The sequence below is a fragment of the Aotus nancymaae genome, unplaced genomic scaffold (assembly GCF_030222135.1).
Source record: "Aotus nancymaae isolate 86718 unplaced genomic scaffold, 86718_ANA_hifiasm-v0.15.2.pri h1tg000089l, whole genome shotgun sequence".
Classification (NCBI taxonomy): Eukaryota; Metazoa; Chordata; class Mammalia; order Primates; family Aotidae; genus Aotus; species Aotus nancymaae.
The window spans coordinates 24554789-24570236 of NW_026988504.1; the positions used below are offsets into that span (position 1 = coordinate 24554789).

The following is a 15448-nucleotide window of genomic DNA, read 5'->3' on the forward strand; positions in this document are numbered from 1 at the left end:
TGAGAGCCTGAGGTGGAAAAATTGCTTGAGCCAAGGAGGCAGAGATTGCAGTGAGCCAAGACTGAGCCACTGCACTCCAACCTGGTGACAGAGCAAGACCTTATTTCGAAAATAAATTACCTGTGGCAATTTATTCTCCAGATATATTTGCCTATGTGTCCTATGGGTCAAATAACATAAGAACATCGCAGCATTGTTAGTAATAGCTAAAGATGGCCAGACGCAGTGGCTCACGCCTATAATCCCAGCACTTTGGGAGGCCAAGGTGGGTGGATCACGAGGTCAAGAGATCGAGACCATCCTGATCAACAAGGTGAAACTCCGTCTCTACTAAAAACACACACACACAAAAAAAAAATTAACTCGGCATGGTGGTGCACACCTGTAGTCCCAGCTACTCGGGAGGCTGAGGCAGGAGAATTGCTTGAGCCCAGGAGGCGGAGGTTGCGGTGAGCCATCGCGCCATTGCACTCCAGCTTGGGTAACAAGAGCAAAACTCCGTCTCAAAAAAAAAAAAAAAAAAGTAACAGCTAAAGATAAGAGGCTGTTACACTGATGCCCATCTACAGGAGTCTGGTAAAATTTCTTTATGTGCTGATGTGAGGTCTCCCTGATGGAGTATTCAGTGAAAAGAAGAAGATGCGGAACATGTGGATTTTGTGCTACCATTTATTAAAAAAAGAAAAAAATCATATGTCATTGCCGGCATGCTTAGAATATCTTTGGTGGTATGCACAGGAAACTATGTTAAGTGCCTTTAAGGAAAAGAACCAAGTTGCTGGGAGACAGGGATGGGGAGTGACTTCACTGGGTAGCCATCTATGCCTTTTGAATTTTAAGTCATGTGAAAATCACCTATTGAAAAAAATTTATAACAAAATGGAGTACTAGGACTAAATGGGTTGAAAAGCAGTTTATTAAAAATTAATGTTCTAACCTATTTCTCAGTCAAACTGTCCAGCTCACAATTTCCACTCTTTCATACCAAGTTGTTTTACTTTGAGCTGGAGTTCTTGGCAGAAGGAGTCGAGGGCACGGATTCCATGTGTGTGCACACACGCTTACACGTGTACACACATACGAACACACATTCTCTCTTCGTACCTAGAGAACCAGTCTTTCAGATTTCTAAATTCCCAAGGTGATTACAGTCTAAGAGCCGGACCTTGGTTATGTTTTGGTTTGTGGCTGTGAGAACGTAGGATTTGACTGTTAATTCAGCAGCTCATTTACAAAACAGCATAGACAGCATGAGTTACCTTCTAGTTGTGTGTAAAGAAGATGAAATGGAACCTCCTGAATTTCATGGGACTTCATACCCCAGCAGAGTCCGAATTTACCCTCAGGCCGCCCTGCAAGACAAATGTGTGTAACCACCCCCAGCCATCAGGGTTTTTCTTCTGTGGCTTGAGGGAATAAATCATGCAACTGTTTTCTCATAAGATTCTGGCCTCTCTCCCTCTCAGGGCAGAGTGCCATTTGCCGTGCCTGACAAAGTGCTGTGGCCGCAGCTGTGTGAGGCGCTCAACATGAAATTCAAGGCCGAAGTGCAGAGCAACCGGGGCCTGACCAAGGAGAACCTCGTGTTCCTGGCGCAGAAACTGTTCAACAACAGCAGCAGCCACCTGGAGGATTACAGCGGCCTGTCCGTGTCCTGGTCCCAGTTCAACAGGGTGAGGGGCCCGGCCACCAGCCTCTGTTAGATCAGTCCCTCCCAGCCAGACACCCTCAGGAGTCTCCCTGCCCAGGCCCTTATTCTTCCTGTCTCTAATAAAACGTACCAAAAGTAACAGAAGCTTCTGACTAGATGGGCAACTTGAGAGTTACCCAGGTCACGTGTAGAAAATTACATCTTTACACATTTTAAATAAGTTGGGCTTTGTCTACAGTTAATGCATTTTCCTTTGTAAAGGAAAGAGAGTAAAGCACATGTAGTTCATCAAAAGCAAAGCTTTTGAAGTGATTCGAGCTCCAGTGCTCTTTCCCCTTCGCTTTCTTTTGTTCCCCGATGTGTAATGCCAGATCAGGCTCCTATGCGACCCTCAACCAACACAAGGGGATGCTGATGAAAGAAACTTCTCCTCTAGCATCTGGTAATTCAGATGTCACTTTGATTTTTATTGATTGATTGATTGATTTTTGAGACGGTGTCTCACTCTGGTGCGAAGAGTGCAGTGGTGCCATCTCGGCTCACTGCAACCTCCATCTCCCGGATGCAAGCAATTCTCCTGCCTCAGCCTCCTGAGTAGCTGGGATTGCAGGCACCTGCCACCACGCCCAGCTAATTTTTGTATTTTTAGTAGAGACAGGGTTTCACCATGTTGGCCAGGCTGGTCTCAAACTCCTGACCTCAAGTGATCTGCCCACCTCGGCCTCCCAAAGTGCTGGGATTACAGGCATGAGCCACCGCTCCCGACTGTCCCTTTGATTTTAATTTAACTTTTGTTTCTTTTCCTACACCCCCACCCCCAAGGTGTTTGCAGTGTCCTTAGTTTGGAGCTTAACAATGTGCTTTTCTCAGAAGCTCCCAGGTGATACTGATGCTGCTGGTCACAGACCACACATCGAAACTAGCAGGGGGACAGGTCAGCCCAGCCCCAGGTGAAAGGGTCTGTAGCAGGAGTCCTCTGGGTGTTGGTAACTGCAGTTTGGCATTTTCCCCGTCTTCCCTCTCTTCCTCTCCATTCCGTTTTTCGGTTGTGGGACCGTTAGGTGAAACCCAGGTATGCCTCTGACTAGTGCAGATGTTTGTTTCCCATTTAATTTTTCCAGTTAAAGTATGTGTGTAATATGCCAAGTGTTACTCTTGTTTTCTTGTGTTCACTACTATTGTATCTCCAACCAGGAGAATTTACCAGGACGGAATTACACTTTCTGGCAATGGTTTGATGGCGTGATGGAAGTGTTAAAAAAACATCTCAAGCCTCATTGGAATGATGGGTGAGAATCATTATTTCTTAAGGCACCAACAGAACCTGAAGGTCTTCTTTCTGGCATCAATAAGTCACACTCTGCTTCTGTCCTTTGTCCTTGGTGATCCAGGGCCATTTTGGGGTTTGTAAACAAGCAACAGGCCCATGACCTACTCATTAACAAGCCAGATGGGACCTTCCTGCTGAGATTCAGTGACTCAGAAATTGGCGGCATCACCATTGCTTGGAAGTTTGATTCTCGTGAGTGCCCCTCCCTTCTTATGTCCAGAGTTAGCTGCTTTTGTTACAAAATTATTTTCACAAATAATTTATCAGGTACTTGCTCTTTGTTGGGGTCAGTACTAATTGTGAGAAACACAAATGTATAGCCATGCATACTCATAAGGCAACCTATGAAAGATACTATTATGGGAAACACAGTTACTCATTTGGTTATACATGGAAGATATGGTATATGGCAACATGGTTATACATGAACGTATAACCATGACATGGCTGCCTATGATGCAAGAGTGTGCAGACTCTCAATTGCTTCCCTCTTGAAATGTCTGCCTTATTTTATTAATCTGTGTAAAGCTCATTTCAGTGAGAATGACTTGGATGATTTGGAGCCCTTAACAGTAGTAAAATATTCCTTTCTCCTAATTAACATACAGATATTGCCATCAACCATTTCTAACCAAGATGTTAGTTCTTTTCTTTTTTGTAACAGGGTCTCTTGCATGGGCTGGAGTACAGTGGTGCAAACATGACTCACTGCAGCCTTGACCTCCTGGCCTCAAGCAATGCTCCCATCTCAGCCTCCCGATTAGCTGGGACCACAGACGTGCACCACCACCCCCATCGAATTTTTAAATTTTTTGTATGTTGCCCAGGCTGGTCTCGAACATGTGGGCTCAAACAATCCCCTGCTTTGGCCTTCCAGAGTATTGGGATTACAGGCGTGAGCCGCTGCACCAGGGCAGCAGGAATGTTAGTTCTTTCCTCTGACCCTCACAATAAGGGTAGTTTGCCAGTTCGTTTTTTGTGACTTAAAGTTTTTAATAAGTTTTGTCTGGATCCGGTGGCTAATGCCTGTAATTCCAGCACTTTGGGAGCCTGAGGCAGGAGGTTCTCCTGAGGCCAGGAATTCAAGACCAGCCTGGACAACATAGCAAAACCTCGTCTCTAAAAAAATAAATAAATAAATAAATAAATAAGTTAATGAGCTAGCTGGGCATGGTGGTGCTCACGGTGCATGCCTGTAGTCCCAACTACTCTGGAGGTGAGGTGGGATGATCACTTGACCAGGAGTTCAAGGTTACAGTGAGTCATGATCACACCACTGTATTCCAGCCTGGGCAACAGAGTGAGATCCTGTCTTTTAAAAAAAAAAATTATTCATCACTATTAATAGCTCTTACACTTTCTCTGTTTGTGGGCATGCTTGGTGGCTCTTATATATCTTTGTATAGGGAATCAGGGATTGGGGTTAATAAGAACTGTTTCTTCTCCTGAGGGTTGGAATACTGTTTGAACCTGAAACTACTGAGATCATTGGATATCTTGGGAAGTGATTTGTGTATAACCTGCTTATCTACCCATAGCTTTTATCTTTATTTTTATTTATTTATTAATTTATTTTTTGAGATGGTGTCTCTATCACCCAGGCTGGAGTACAGTGTCATGATCTCAGCTCACTGCAACCTCCGCCTCCCAGGTTCAAGCCATCCTCCTGCCTCAGCCTAGGAGCTGGGACTACAGATGAGCGCTACCATGCCTGGCTAATTTTTGTATTTTTAGTAGAGATGGAGTTTCACCATTTTGGCCAGGCTGGTCTTGAACCCCTGACCTCAGGTGATCTGCCAGCCTTGGCCTCCAAAAGTGTGGGATTACAGGTGTGAGCCATCGTGCCTGGCGCCTACCGATGACTTTTTTTTTTTTTTTTTTTTCATTTTTGAGCTACGACCCATGACTTTTAAAACTATTTCATCTGTAACTCATGGTTATTTTTAAACGGATTTCTATTGGAGCCATTATAATGGCAAGCTTGAATTTATAGTACGTTTGAGTTTTAAGATTTCCTATTCAGAAATTATGTTTAGAATATGATTGTTCTGTTTCTTGATCTAGAGGAAAGAATGTTTTGGAATCTGATGCCTTTTACCACCAGAGACTTCTCCATTCGGTCTCTAGCCGACCGCTTGGGAGACTTGAATTACCTTATCTACGTGTTTCCTGACCGGCCAAAAGATGAAGTATACTCCAAATACTACACACCAGTTCCCTGCGAGTCTGCTACTGGTAACAATGTTCGCATTCTGATTTGATTTTGTTGCGATTTTGGTTGTGTGTGTGTGTGGGTGCATGTGATGTCTCTTGCATGAAAACCTACACAATTAGCATTCAGTTAGAGCAGTTTGAGCATTTTCCAGCGCAGATGTAAACCCTGGGCTGTATTCTTCAGTCATACAGAAAACACATCTGGCACTAATCCCAAATATCAAACAGAAGAAAACAAATTCCTCCTAATACAAGCTTAGATCAAACAAACTTAGAGAGGTAAAATTTTGTTTTTCGTGACAGATGGTTTTATTGCTTTGAGTCTAGAAGGATTACATATTTATTATAAAATTTTCAGAAGACACATAAAGGCATAAAAAAGAAAACAGGCCAGCCACAGTGGCTCACACCTGTAATCCCAGCACTTTGGGAGGCTGAGGCAGGTGGATCATTTGCGGTCAGGAGGTCGAGACCAGCCTGGTCAACATGGTGAAACCCCATCTCCACTAAAAATACAAACATTAGCCAGGTGTATACTGTATTCCAGCCTAGGCGACAGAGCGAGGCTCTGTCTCAAAAATAAAAAAAAAAAATTAAACACAAATATATTCATTTAGTGATGGGTGCTCTGAAGACCCATAAAGCCAGGTAGAGGGATAGAGAAGGGGCAGGGAGGAGGGTGAAGGTGTCATTTCACTAGAATGGTCAAAGAGGGTTTCTCTGAGAATGTAATTTTTTTTTTGAGATGGGGTCTTACTTTGTTGCCCAGTCTGGAGTGCATTGCTCACTGCAGTCTCAAACTCCTAGGCTCAACTGATCCTCCCACTGCAGCCTCCCACATAGCTGGGACTATACGCATGCATCACCAATCCTGGTTAATCATTTTATTTTTATAGAGATGAGGTCTTGCTCTGTTTCCCAAGCTGGTCTTAAAAGCCTGGGCTCAAGCAGTCCTCCTTCCTCAGCCCCTTAAGTGTCTGGGATTATAGGCATGAGCCACTGCACCCAGCCAGGATGTGATGCTGGAAAAGACCTGAGCGAAGTGAGGAAGCTAGCCATATACAAAGATCTAGAGAAAAAATATGCTGTGCCAAGAGAACAAGCACAGAAATCCTGGGTTGAGAATGGGCATGTCTGGAAAGCCTCAGGAGGGCCAGGGAGGCTGGAGCCTGTTGAGCAGGGAAGATAAGTGGTAGGAGCTGAGGTCAGAGCACTCTGGCCTTGGAGTTCAAGGTGCAAGGTTGGGGTTTGGACCGTACCATATGTAATCTTTTGTGACTTTTTTTTTTTTACTTAGAAATATATTCTAGGTAGCTGGGCATGGTGGCTCACACGTGTAATCCCAGCACTCTGGGAGGTCAAGGTGGGCAAATCACTTGAGGACAGGAGTTTAAGACCAGCCTGGCCAACATGGTGAAACCCTGTCTCTACTAAAAAATGCAAAAATTAGCCAGGCGTGATAGCGGGCACCTGTAATCCCACCTACTTTGGAGGCTGAGGCAGGAGAATCACTTGAACCCAGGAGATCGCCCCACTGCACTCCAGCCTGGGCAACAGAACCAGACTCTGCCTCGAAAAAAAAAGAAAGAAAGAAAGAAAGAAATATATCCTAGGCAGAGTTACAGCTCAGTAAATGTAATCTTCCAACATCAATTTGATGATTGCATTGTTTGGTGAGTTCATGTTGGTGATTTAAGATACTTATAATTTGGGCCTAGGCACAGTGGCTCATGCCTGTAATCTCAGCACTTAGGTAGGCCAAAGAGGGAGGATTCCTTGGGCCTAGGAGTTTGAGACCAGCCTGGGCAACATGGTGAGACCTCATCTTACAAAAAATAAAAAATTAGCTGCGCGTGGTGGCTCATGCCTGTAGTCCCAGCTACTCAGGAGGCAGAGACTGGGGGAAAGGTTGAGCCCAGGAATTTGAGGCTGCAGTGAGCTATGATTGTACCATTGCACTGTAGCCTGTGTGACAGAGCAAGACCCTGTCTCAGAAAAAAAAAAAAAAAAATCCTATTTCTGGCAGCATTTCTTTCGTTTTTAGCTTCTTAGCCAATCTATAAAATTCTCTGAATTAGCCATGCGGGGTGGCACATGCCTGTAATCCTAGCTACTGGGGAGGCTGAGGCAGGAGAATTGCTTAAACCCGGGAGGGAGAGGTTGTGGTGAGCTGAGATTGCGCTATTGCACTCCAGCCTGGGCAACAAGAGCGAAACTCCATCTCAAAAAAATAAATTTTCTGTACACTGTAAAGCACAAAAACATGAGATGTTATGAAAAGTCGCTCCTGACACTTGAAGCCCTAGAAGAAGCAAATTAGGATAATGAGCAGTTGGTGAACCTTGCAGCATTTCACCCTCTTGGGCTACTTAAATGACAGGCTCTTTGTCCTGTAACCATAGTGTGATCGCCCTTGCCTAATATAATTAACATCCTGATCCTCGTATTCACATACCCGGAAACAAGACTTCATTCTCCCATGTCAGAGATCACACTGTTACTACCTCCTTACCTGAATGTCCATAGTCAGCCTTCAGAAAAGGTAACTCTGGCCGACCAGATCACGTTCAGGTTTATCTGCTCATCTGCCACATCCCGGCGGGAATTCTGTGGGAAACAAAAGGCACATCGCATTCTTGGCACCGACAGCGCTCACTGGGACTAGTGACCATCAGAGTACCCCAAATGCAGAAACACAAGGCATTAAGGAGCATGCAGGTGCCAGGAAAAGTAGCCTTCCCTTTCCTGAAAGACTAGACACTCAGAGTTAGAGGGACCTCAGACATCATCAAGTCAGATCAGCAGCTCTTCAGTGCTTAGGTCTTTCTGCAAGAATCCTGACCATTGTGTATGCACCTGCTTGAAAACCTCCAGTGATGGTTAGGCACTATGGCCCACGCTTGTAATCCCAACACTTTGGGAGGCCAAGGCAGGTGGATCACTTGAGGTCAGGAGTTCAGGACCAGCCTGACCAACATGGAGAAACCCCATCTCTACCAAAAATACAAAAGGTAGTCAAGTATGGTGCTGCATGCCTGTAATCCCAGCTACTTGGGAGGCTGAGGCGTGAGAATCACTTGAACCCGGGAGGTAGAGGTTGCAGTGAGCCAAGATCGCACCACTGTACTCCAGTGTGGGCAACACAGCGAGACTCTGTCAAAAAAGGAAAAGAAAAAGAAAACCTCCAGTGACAAGGAAATCAGTCCTTCCTAAGATAAATCATTTCTTTTCTGGGTAGTTCTTCTTAGAACATTCTTCCCTACATGACTGAACATTTGTCCTCTTATGACCTACCCCTCCTGGTCCTGATTTTATCCCCTGGGTGAGGTAGAACAAATCTTGCCTCTCTGCTTGGACTTTAAGATTTTCACTTTTTTTTAAATTAGTATGCAATTAATGCTTGACTTAGATTTGTATTGAAACACATAGTTCTGTGGTTTGAAGAATTTATTGAAACATCCATGCCAATTTGAAAGATATCTTGAATGTCTGTTTCAGTGTTGACCTTCTCCTCTACCAGGTCTTCCTAACAGATTGAAATATTAAGTGCTTGACCAAGTGCGGTGGCTCACGCCTGTAATCCCAACACTTTGAGGGACTGAGGTGGGTGGATCACTTGAGGTCAGGAGTTAGAGAACAGCCTGCGCAATGTGGTGAAACCCCATCTCTACTAAAAATACAAAAATTAGCCGAAGTGTGGTGGTGCACCTGTGATCCAGCTACTCAGGAGGCTGAGGCATGAGAATCACTAGAACCTGGGAGGCAGAGGCCGCAGTGAGCCGAGATCGCACCACTGTACTTCAGCCTGGACTACAGATTGAGACTCTGTTGTAAAACAAACAAAAAGAAATATTAAGTGCTTGTGTCATATCCTTAGATAAGTGAGGTGGTTGTGTCCTGTCCTAAGAAAAGGTGTAATTCATAACGAAGATCACATTTTTCTTTCACTTGAGAGCTTCGATTCACCACCTTCTCCCCTTGGCAGCTAAAGCCGTTGATGGATACGTGAAGCCACAGATCAAGCAAGTGGTCCCTGAGTAAGTGTCCAGGTGGCTCCGGCTCTCCTTCTGCCTCTTTCCTCCTCCCCCAGACCCTGCCTCCCTTCCTGATCCTGGGCCCAGCTCTCCGATCCCCCGGGAAACCTGACTCAGCCCTGGGGAGGGACCTGGGCTTGGTCACGCTGTACCAGTACCCGAGGCCCCACTCCTGCAGCTGGAGCCCCAGGGGCGGTGGGCACTTTGTCCTTCTATACCCCAAGAAAGACAAAGATGCCCCTTGGTCCCCTCTCCAGGTCACCCGCCCTGGCCTCCCCGGTGGCTGAGCTCTGTGCTCTTCCTTCTGCAGGTTTGTGAACGTATCTGCAGATGCCGGTGGGGGCAGCAGCGCCACGTACATGGACCAGGCCCCCTCCCCAGCTGTGTGCCCCCAGGCTCACTATAATATGTACCCACAGAAGTAGGTGGCATTCTCGTGGGGGTCCATGGAGGAGGAACTGGGGACTTGGCCCCAGCCTGGACTCCTGGAGGGGTGGTGGGCAAAGAATCCAGAGCCACCCAGTCCGGGCCCGGCCTCTGGCCCTTGGGAGGGAGAGATTTGACCAGAAATGATCGGTGGTTTAGAGTTGGGTTGGACAGATATCATCTGTTCCCCTCTCTCAAAATGGAGGTGTTTCTTCCTCTAAGGACAGTGGAGTTGTGAGGTGTCTGGACAGCCCGTGTGAGAGGTATGGGGAGGATGTTTCAGTCCAAGTTGCTGTACGCCAGCTGTTCGGATGGTAGTTCTTTTTCATGAAGCCCCAGGCTGAGGGCATAAGCTGGCTCAGACTGCCCCCGCTGACCCGCGTCCTGTGGGGCTTGGGGTGGTCTCTGACAGCCTTTCCCCCTCCCCTTCATCCCTCTTCTTTCCCTCCCAAGCCCTGACTCAGTCCTTGACACCGATGGGGACTTCGATCTGGAGGACACGATGGATGTGGCACGGCGTGTGGAGGAGCTCCTGGGCCGGCCGATGGACAGTCAGTGGATCCCGCACGCACAGTCGTGACCCTCGACCTCCCCATCTGCCGCTTCTTCATTCTCGCCAGAGGAATCACTCTTGTGGATGTTTTAATTCCATGAATCGCTTCTCTTTGGAAACAATACTCATAATGTGAAGTGTTAATACTAGTGACTTTAGTGTTTCTGTGCATGGTGGCACCAGCAAAGGGAGTGTGAGTGTGTGTTTGTGTGTGCGTGTATGTCTGCGTGTGTGTGTTTGCACCATGGTGTTTCTCCCTCTCACTGTCCGAGAGAGTAGCAGTAGCAGAGGGGCCATGGACAGAGGCTGTGGTGGTTTTTACTTTGTCAAAGAAGGCGGTGAGTTTCGTGAAGTCTGGAACTTGGCCATGTGTCTTAAGAGTGGCTGGACTTTGACATGGTGGCTGTTCGAGAAAGAGAAGGACAAAGGGAGGAGAAAGCATGTGTGCTCCAGTGAGTCTTCGTCACTCTGTCTGCCAAGCAATTGATATATAACCGTGATTGTCTCTGCTTTTCTTCCGAAATGTAGATAACTGCCTTTTGACAAAGAGAGCCTTCCCTCTCCCCACCCCTGTGCTCTTGGGTAGGAATGGGAAAAGGGGCAACCTACAGAGATCGTCGGGGCAAGGGAAGTTGCAGGTTTTCGGATGGGCTTTTCCGTGACACTTAGCCCACCTTAACATTCTCTCTTTGTCCCCTCCCCTCCTGCCCGCCTGCACCCTGGAAGTGCCACTCAGTTCCTCTGGGTGTGCGCATATGCAGACATGTTTGGAGAAAAGAGGGCTGCATAACTGAGAGCTGATGGGCCATGTCCTTTGTGTTCTGGCCAGAGCGGAGCGCCGAGCCCGACTCCCGGGTGCTGAGACTGTTGCCTGGTTACCCAGGAAGCTGCTGTTCTGGCTGCCCAGCCTTTCTCTGAGCCTGCGGATGCACAGTCCAAGGCGTTCTTCAGGCTTCTGGATAATGCTTTCTGCAAATGTTGAATCATGTTTCTGTTTCTAAGTCAGATCTTGTTTTCCCCTTCCCACCCTAATTTGACATCAGAATTCTGCAATGGGCCCTGGGTCATCCGAACCCAGGTCACTTCATTCCCCTTTTCTGTTCATACATGACATACTGAAGAGTGGTGGCAGCAGTGTGGGCTGAACCTAGGCCAGCTTGCTCAGCGAGTCACCCTGCGTGGGGTCCTGGGTGCCGGGTGTTGGTGATGTGGGGAAATGCAGTCACCAGGTTTGCTGGGAAGTTTGATTAAGTATAAAAATGAAACAAAACAAAAAGACTCAGTATAATTTTGTTCCACAATTTCTTCTGTAGCTTTACACCAGAAGGAAGGAATGGGCTACGGCAGGCAGTGGGGGACGAGGGGGGTGAGCAGGTGTATTAAAATAGCTTACGGGTAAGGCCTAAAAGGTCACCCTCGGCCCCCTCTCCAAAAGAAGGGCATGACCACCCCCAGGAGAGGATGGCGCCAAAAACCTTATTTTTATACATGAGAGTAAATAAACATATTTTTTTTACAAAAATAACTTTTGAACTTAACAGTGTTTTGCTGTTAAAGAAAAATATTCCTCTATAGTAAATTATTTATTGGAAGATGACTTTTTTAAAGCTGCCGTTTGCCTTGGCTTGGTTTCATACACTGATTTATTTTTCTATGCCAGGCAGTAGAGTCTCTCTGCCTCTGAGGAGCAGGTGACCCCCATCCCACTCAGCCCCTCCCTCCCCCCCAGGATTTGAAAATTCCCACCACGAGGATGGGTGCATCAGGGAAGGGCGAGAAGGAGAGCCTGACTGCTCAGGGACCCAGGCTCAGAGAGCCCCTCCCTGCCCGCCACCCGTAGATTCTTCACCGGCACCTGCCTCTGAGACCTCCCACTCTGTTCCAGCAACCCTGGGAGGATCGGACTTGATACACTTTCAGGTTGGGAGTGGACCCAGCCCAGGGCCTGCTGAGGACAGAGTAGCCAGGCAGTCCCGGGCTGCTTGGAGCTCACTTTGCAGTTGGCCCTGGGTCTGGGAGGAAGACAGCCGATGAGTGTGGCTTCGCTGAGCGTGGCGTTCCCCTGCTCCTCCAGCTGTGAGCTGTCCTCGGTGTTACCGAGGCTGTGCCTAGAGAGGGGAGATTTTTGACAAAAGGTGTGTTCACTCTCTGCGTTCTATCTTCTCTCTTCTCCCTGCTCCTGCAAACCACAAGGAAAGGTAGTGGTGTGTCTCGACCCCATCAGCCTCCCACCCACTCCCAGACACACACAAGTCCTCAAATGTTTCAGCTCCGTGTGTGGTATGTGCGGGGTTTTGTAGGGGGTAGGGGGAGCCTAAAATCAAATGAAAGTATACTTTTTATAATTTTTCTTTTTAAAACTTTGTGAAATTATTTCAGATACATATTTTAGTGTCAAGGCAGATTAGTTATTTAGCCACCAAACAAAAGTATTGTGTACAATTTGGGGCAGTCACAAAATTGTGTATTTTATGTTACAATAAAGGCTTCCTGTGAAGGGATGGTATTGAGTCCTGTTGTTACTTTTTTCTGTCGTGTGCCAAGGGAGGGCAGCTTGAACAGGGAAAAGTTTCAGGTCATCAGCATGACCCTGAAAAAGGGAACTGGTCAGGAATTGGCTGCCTCAGAGGGCACGTCATTAGCTCTGATGGTAGATGGGGCCTTTCATACCTTTCTGCTCATGTGATGTTTTGAAAATGAGAATGATGGTCTTCATCTTCTAGCCTCCTGACTCTGGAAAGCTCGTCCTTAAGATTCAGCACATTTAGAGTACCTGACCCTAAGTTCAACATTGTGTGTGGGATGAGAACTGGTTCCTTATTGCAGAGTCTCACAGTTGGAGAAACACAGCTAGCACAACTGATGATGCCAGGATGTTGGTTCCTGCTGCAGTCAAGGCATCCCAAAGTCATTACGCAAAAGAACATGCACTGAGCATGACACTGAGCAACTCCAGCTGATTCTTTTTTTGAGAGTGGGTCTTGTGCTGTCGCCGAGGCTGGAGTGCAGAATGGTGTGATCTCAGCTCACTGCAACCTCCGCCTCAGAGGTTCAAGATGCTGTCATGCCTCAGCCTCCTGAGTAGCTGGGATTACAGGTGCCACCACATCCAGCTCATTTTTGTATTTTTAGTAGAGACAGGGTTTCACCGTGTTAGCCAGGCTGGTCTTGAACTCCTGATCTCAGGTGATCCACCTGCCTCAGCCTCCCAAAGTGCTGGGATTACAGGCATGAGCCACGGTGCCTGACCATCCACTGCACCTGGCCCTATTTTTTCTTTGAGTCAGCTCGAGGCTGGGCACAGTGGTTCACACCCGTAATCAATCCCAGCACTTTGGGAGCCCGAGGCAGGCGGATCACGAGGTCAAGAGATTGAGACCATCCTTACCATGATGAAACCCCATCTCTACTAAAAAATACAAAAAATTACCCAGGCGTGGTGGTACATACCTGTAATCCCAGTTACTTAGGAGGCTGAGGCAGGAGAATCGCTCGAACCTGCAAGGTGGAGGTTGTAGTGAGCTGAGATCATACCTTTGTATTCCAGCTTGGGCAGCAAGAGCAAAATTGTCTCAAAAAAGAAAAAAAAAAGAACAAATAGGAGTGAAGAAAACGCAAGACTAGCACAGCTAAAGGCCTAGAGAGGCTGAGGCAGGAGAATCACTTGAACCCGGGAGGTGGAGGTTGCAGTGAGCCAAGGTTGTGCTACTGCACTCTAGCCTGGTGACGGAGCCAGACTCCGTCTCACAAAAAAAAAAAAAAAAAAAAAAAGCCGGGCGAGGTGGCTCACGCCTGTAATCCCAGCACTTTGGGAGGCCGAGGCAGGCGGATCACGAGGTCAAGAGATCGAGACCATCCTTACCATGATGAAACCCCGTCTCTACTAAAAAATACAAAAGAAGTTAGTCGGGTGTGGTGGCACGCGCCTGTAGTCCCAGCTACTCGGGAGGTTAAGGCAGAAGAATCGCTTGAACCCAGGAGGCGGAGGTTGCAGTGAGCCAAGATTGTGCCACTGCACTCCAGCCTGGAGACAGAACAAGACTCCATCTCAAAAAAGAAAAAAAAATTGCAGTAACTGAAATGAAAAATTTGCTAGAGAGTCTCAGATTTTAAAAGGCAGGAGATAGCAAACTTGAGGACAGATTCATGGAAATTATATACAATCTCAAAAACAGGAAAAAAAAGATAAAAAATCTGGGCCAGGTGTGGTGGCTCACTCTTGTAATCCCAGCACTTTGGGAACCTGAGGCAGATGGATCATTTGAGGCCAGGAGTTCGAGAGCAGCCTGGCCAACATGGTGAAACCCCATCTCTACTAAAAATACAAAAATTAACTGGGCATGGTGGCAGGTGCAGCAGTTAAGACCAGCCTGGATAACCCGGTAAAATCCCATCTCTACAAAAAAAATACAAACATTAGCTGAACGTGTCAGCACACCCCTGTAGGCCCAGCTACTCAGGAGGCTGAGGTGGGAGGATCACTTGAGCTGTGATGACGCCACTGCACTCCAGCCTGGGTGATAGAGCGAGAAAAAAAGAAGTCAGGTACAAAAGACCACATATTATATGATGCCATTTATAGGAAATGTCTAGGATAGGCGAATCTATGGAGACAGAAAGTAAACTTGAGGTTGCCGAGAGGCTGGGGTATGGAGGTAATAGTGAAAGGATACAGGGTTTGGGGTTTTTTGTGTGTTTTTTTGTTTTTCTTGAGACCGAGTCTGGCTTTGTCGCCCAGGCTGGAGTGCAGTGGTGCCATCTCAGCCCACTGCAACCGTCGCCTCCTGGGTTCAAGCGATTCTCCTGCCTCAGCCTCCCGAGTAGCTGGGACTACAGGCATGTGCCACCACACCCAGCTAATTTTTGTTATTTTTAGTAGAGACGGGGTTTTGCCATGTTAGCCAGGCTGGTCTTGAACCCCTGACCTCAGGTGATCCACCCACCTCGGCCTCCCAAAGTGCTGGGATTATAGCCATGAGCCACCACACCCCGCCCAGGTTTGAGGGGTTTTATTTTATTTATGTATTTAATGAATTGGGCAGACGCCTGAGCTAGAGTAGGCTCAGAGAGACTCCCCAGGGTTTATTTTTGAGGTGATGAAAATGTGATAAAATTGTCTGTGGTGTTGGTGGCACATATCTCTGGATATACTAGCTCTTGAATTGTAGACTAAATGAGTGATTTGTAAGGTGTGTGAATTATATCTAATAAAGCTGTTATTGGGTCAGACCCAGTGGCTC

The 15448-nt window shown here is 47.1% G+C and overlaps 1 protein-coding gene across 3 annotated transcripts in view; it reads left to right on the top strand.

Moving 5' to 3' along the window:
• Positions 1 to 12709, top strand: part of LOC105711172 (signal transducer and activator of transcription 5B) — a 78222-nt gene extending 65513 nt beyond the window's left edge. For all 3 annotated transcript variants that reach the window (XM_064369459.1, XM_064369460.1, XM_064369461.1), the window contains 7 exons: positions 1467 to 1673; positions 2846 to 2940; positions 3043 to 3173; positions 5046 to 5216; positions 9181 to 9232; positions 9540 to 9650; positions 10109 to 12709. In XM_064369459.1, the coding sequence (XP_064225529.1) occupies positions 1467 to 1673; positions 2846 to 2940; positions 3043 to 3173; positions 5046 to 5216; positions 9181 to 9232; positions 9540 to 9650; positions 10109 to 10235 (894 nt within the window). In that variant the 3' untranslated portion in view covers positions 10236 to 12709. The remainder of the gene's footprint in view (positions 1 to 1466; positions 1674 to 2845; positions 2941 to 3042; positions 3174 to 5045; positions 5217 to 9180; positions 9233 to 9539; positions 9651 to 10108) is intronic.
• Positions 12710 to 15448: the final 2739 nt, after the last annotated feature.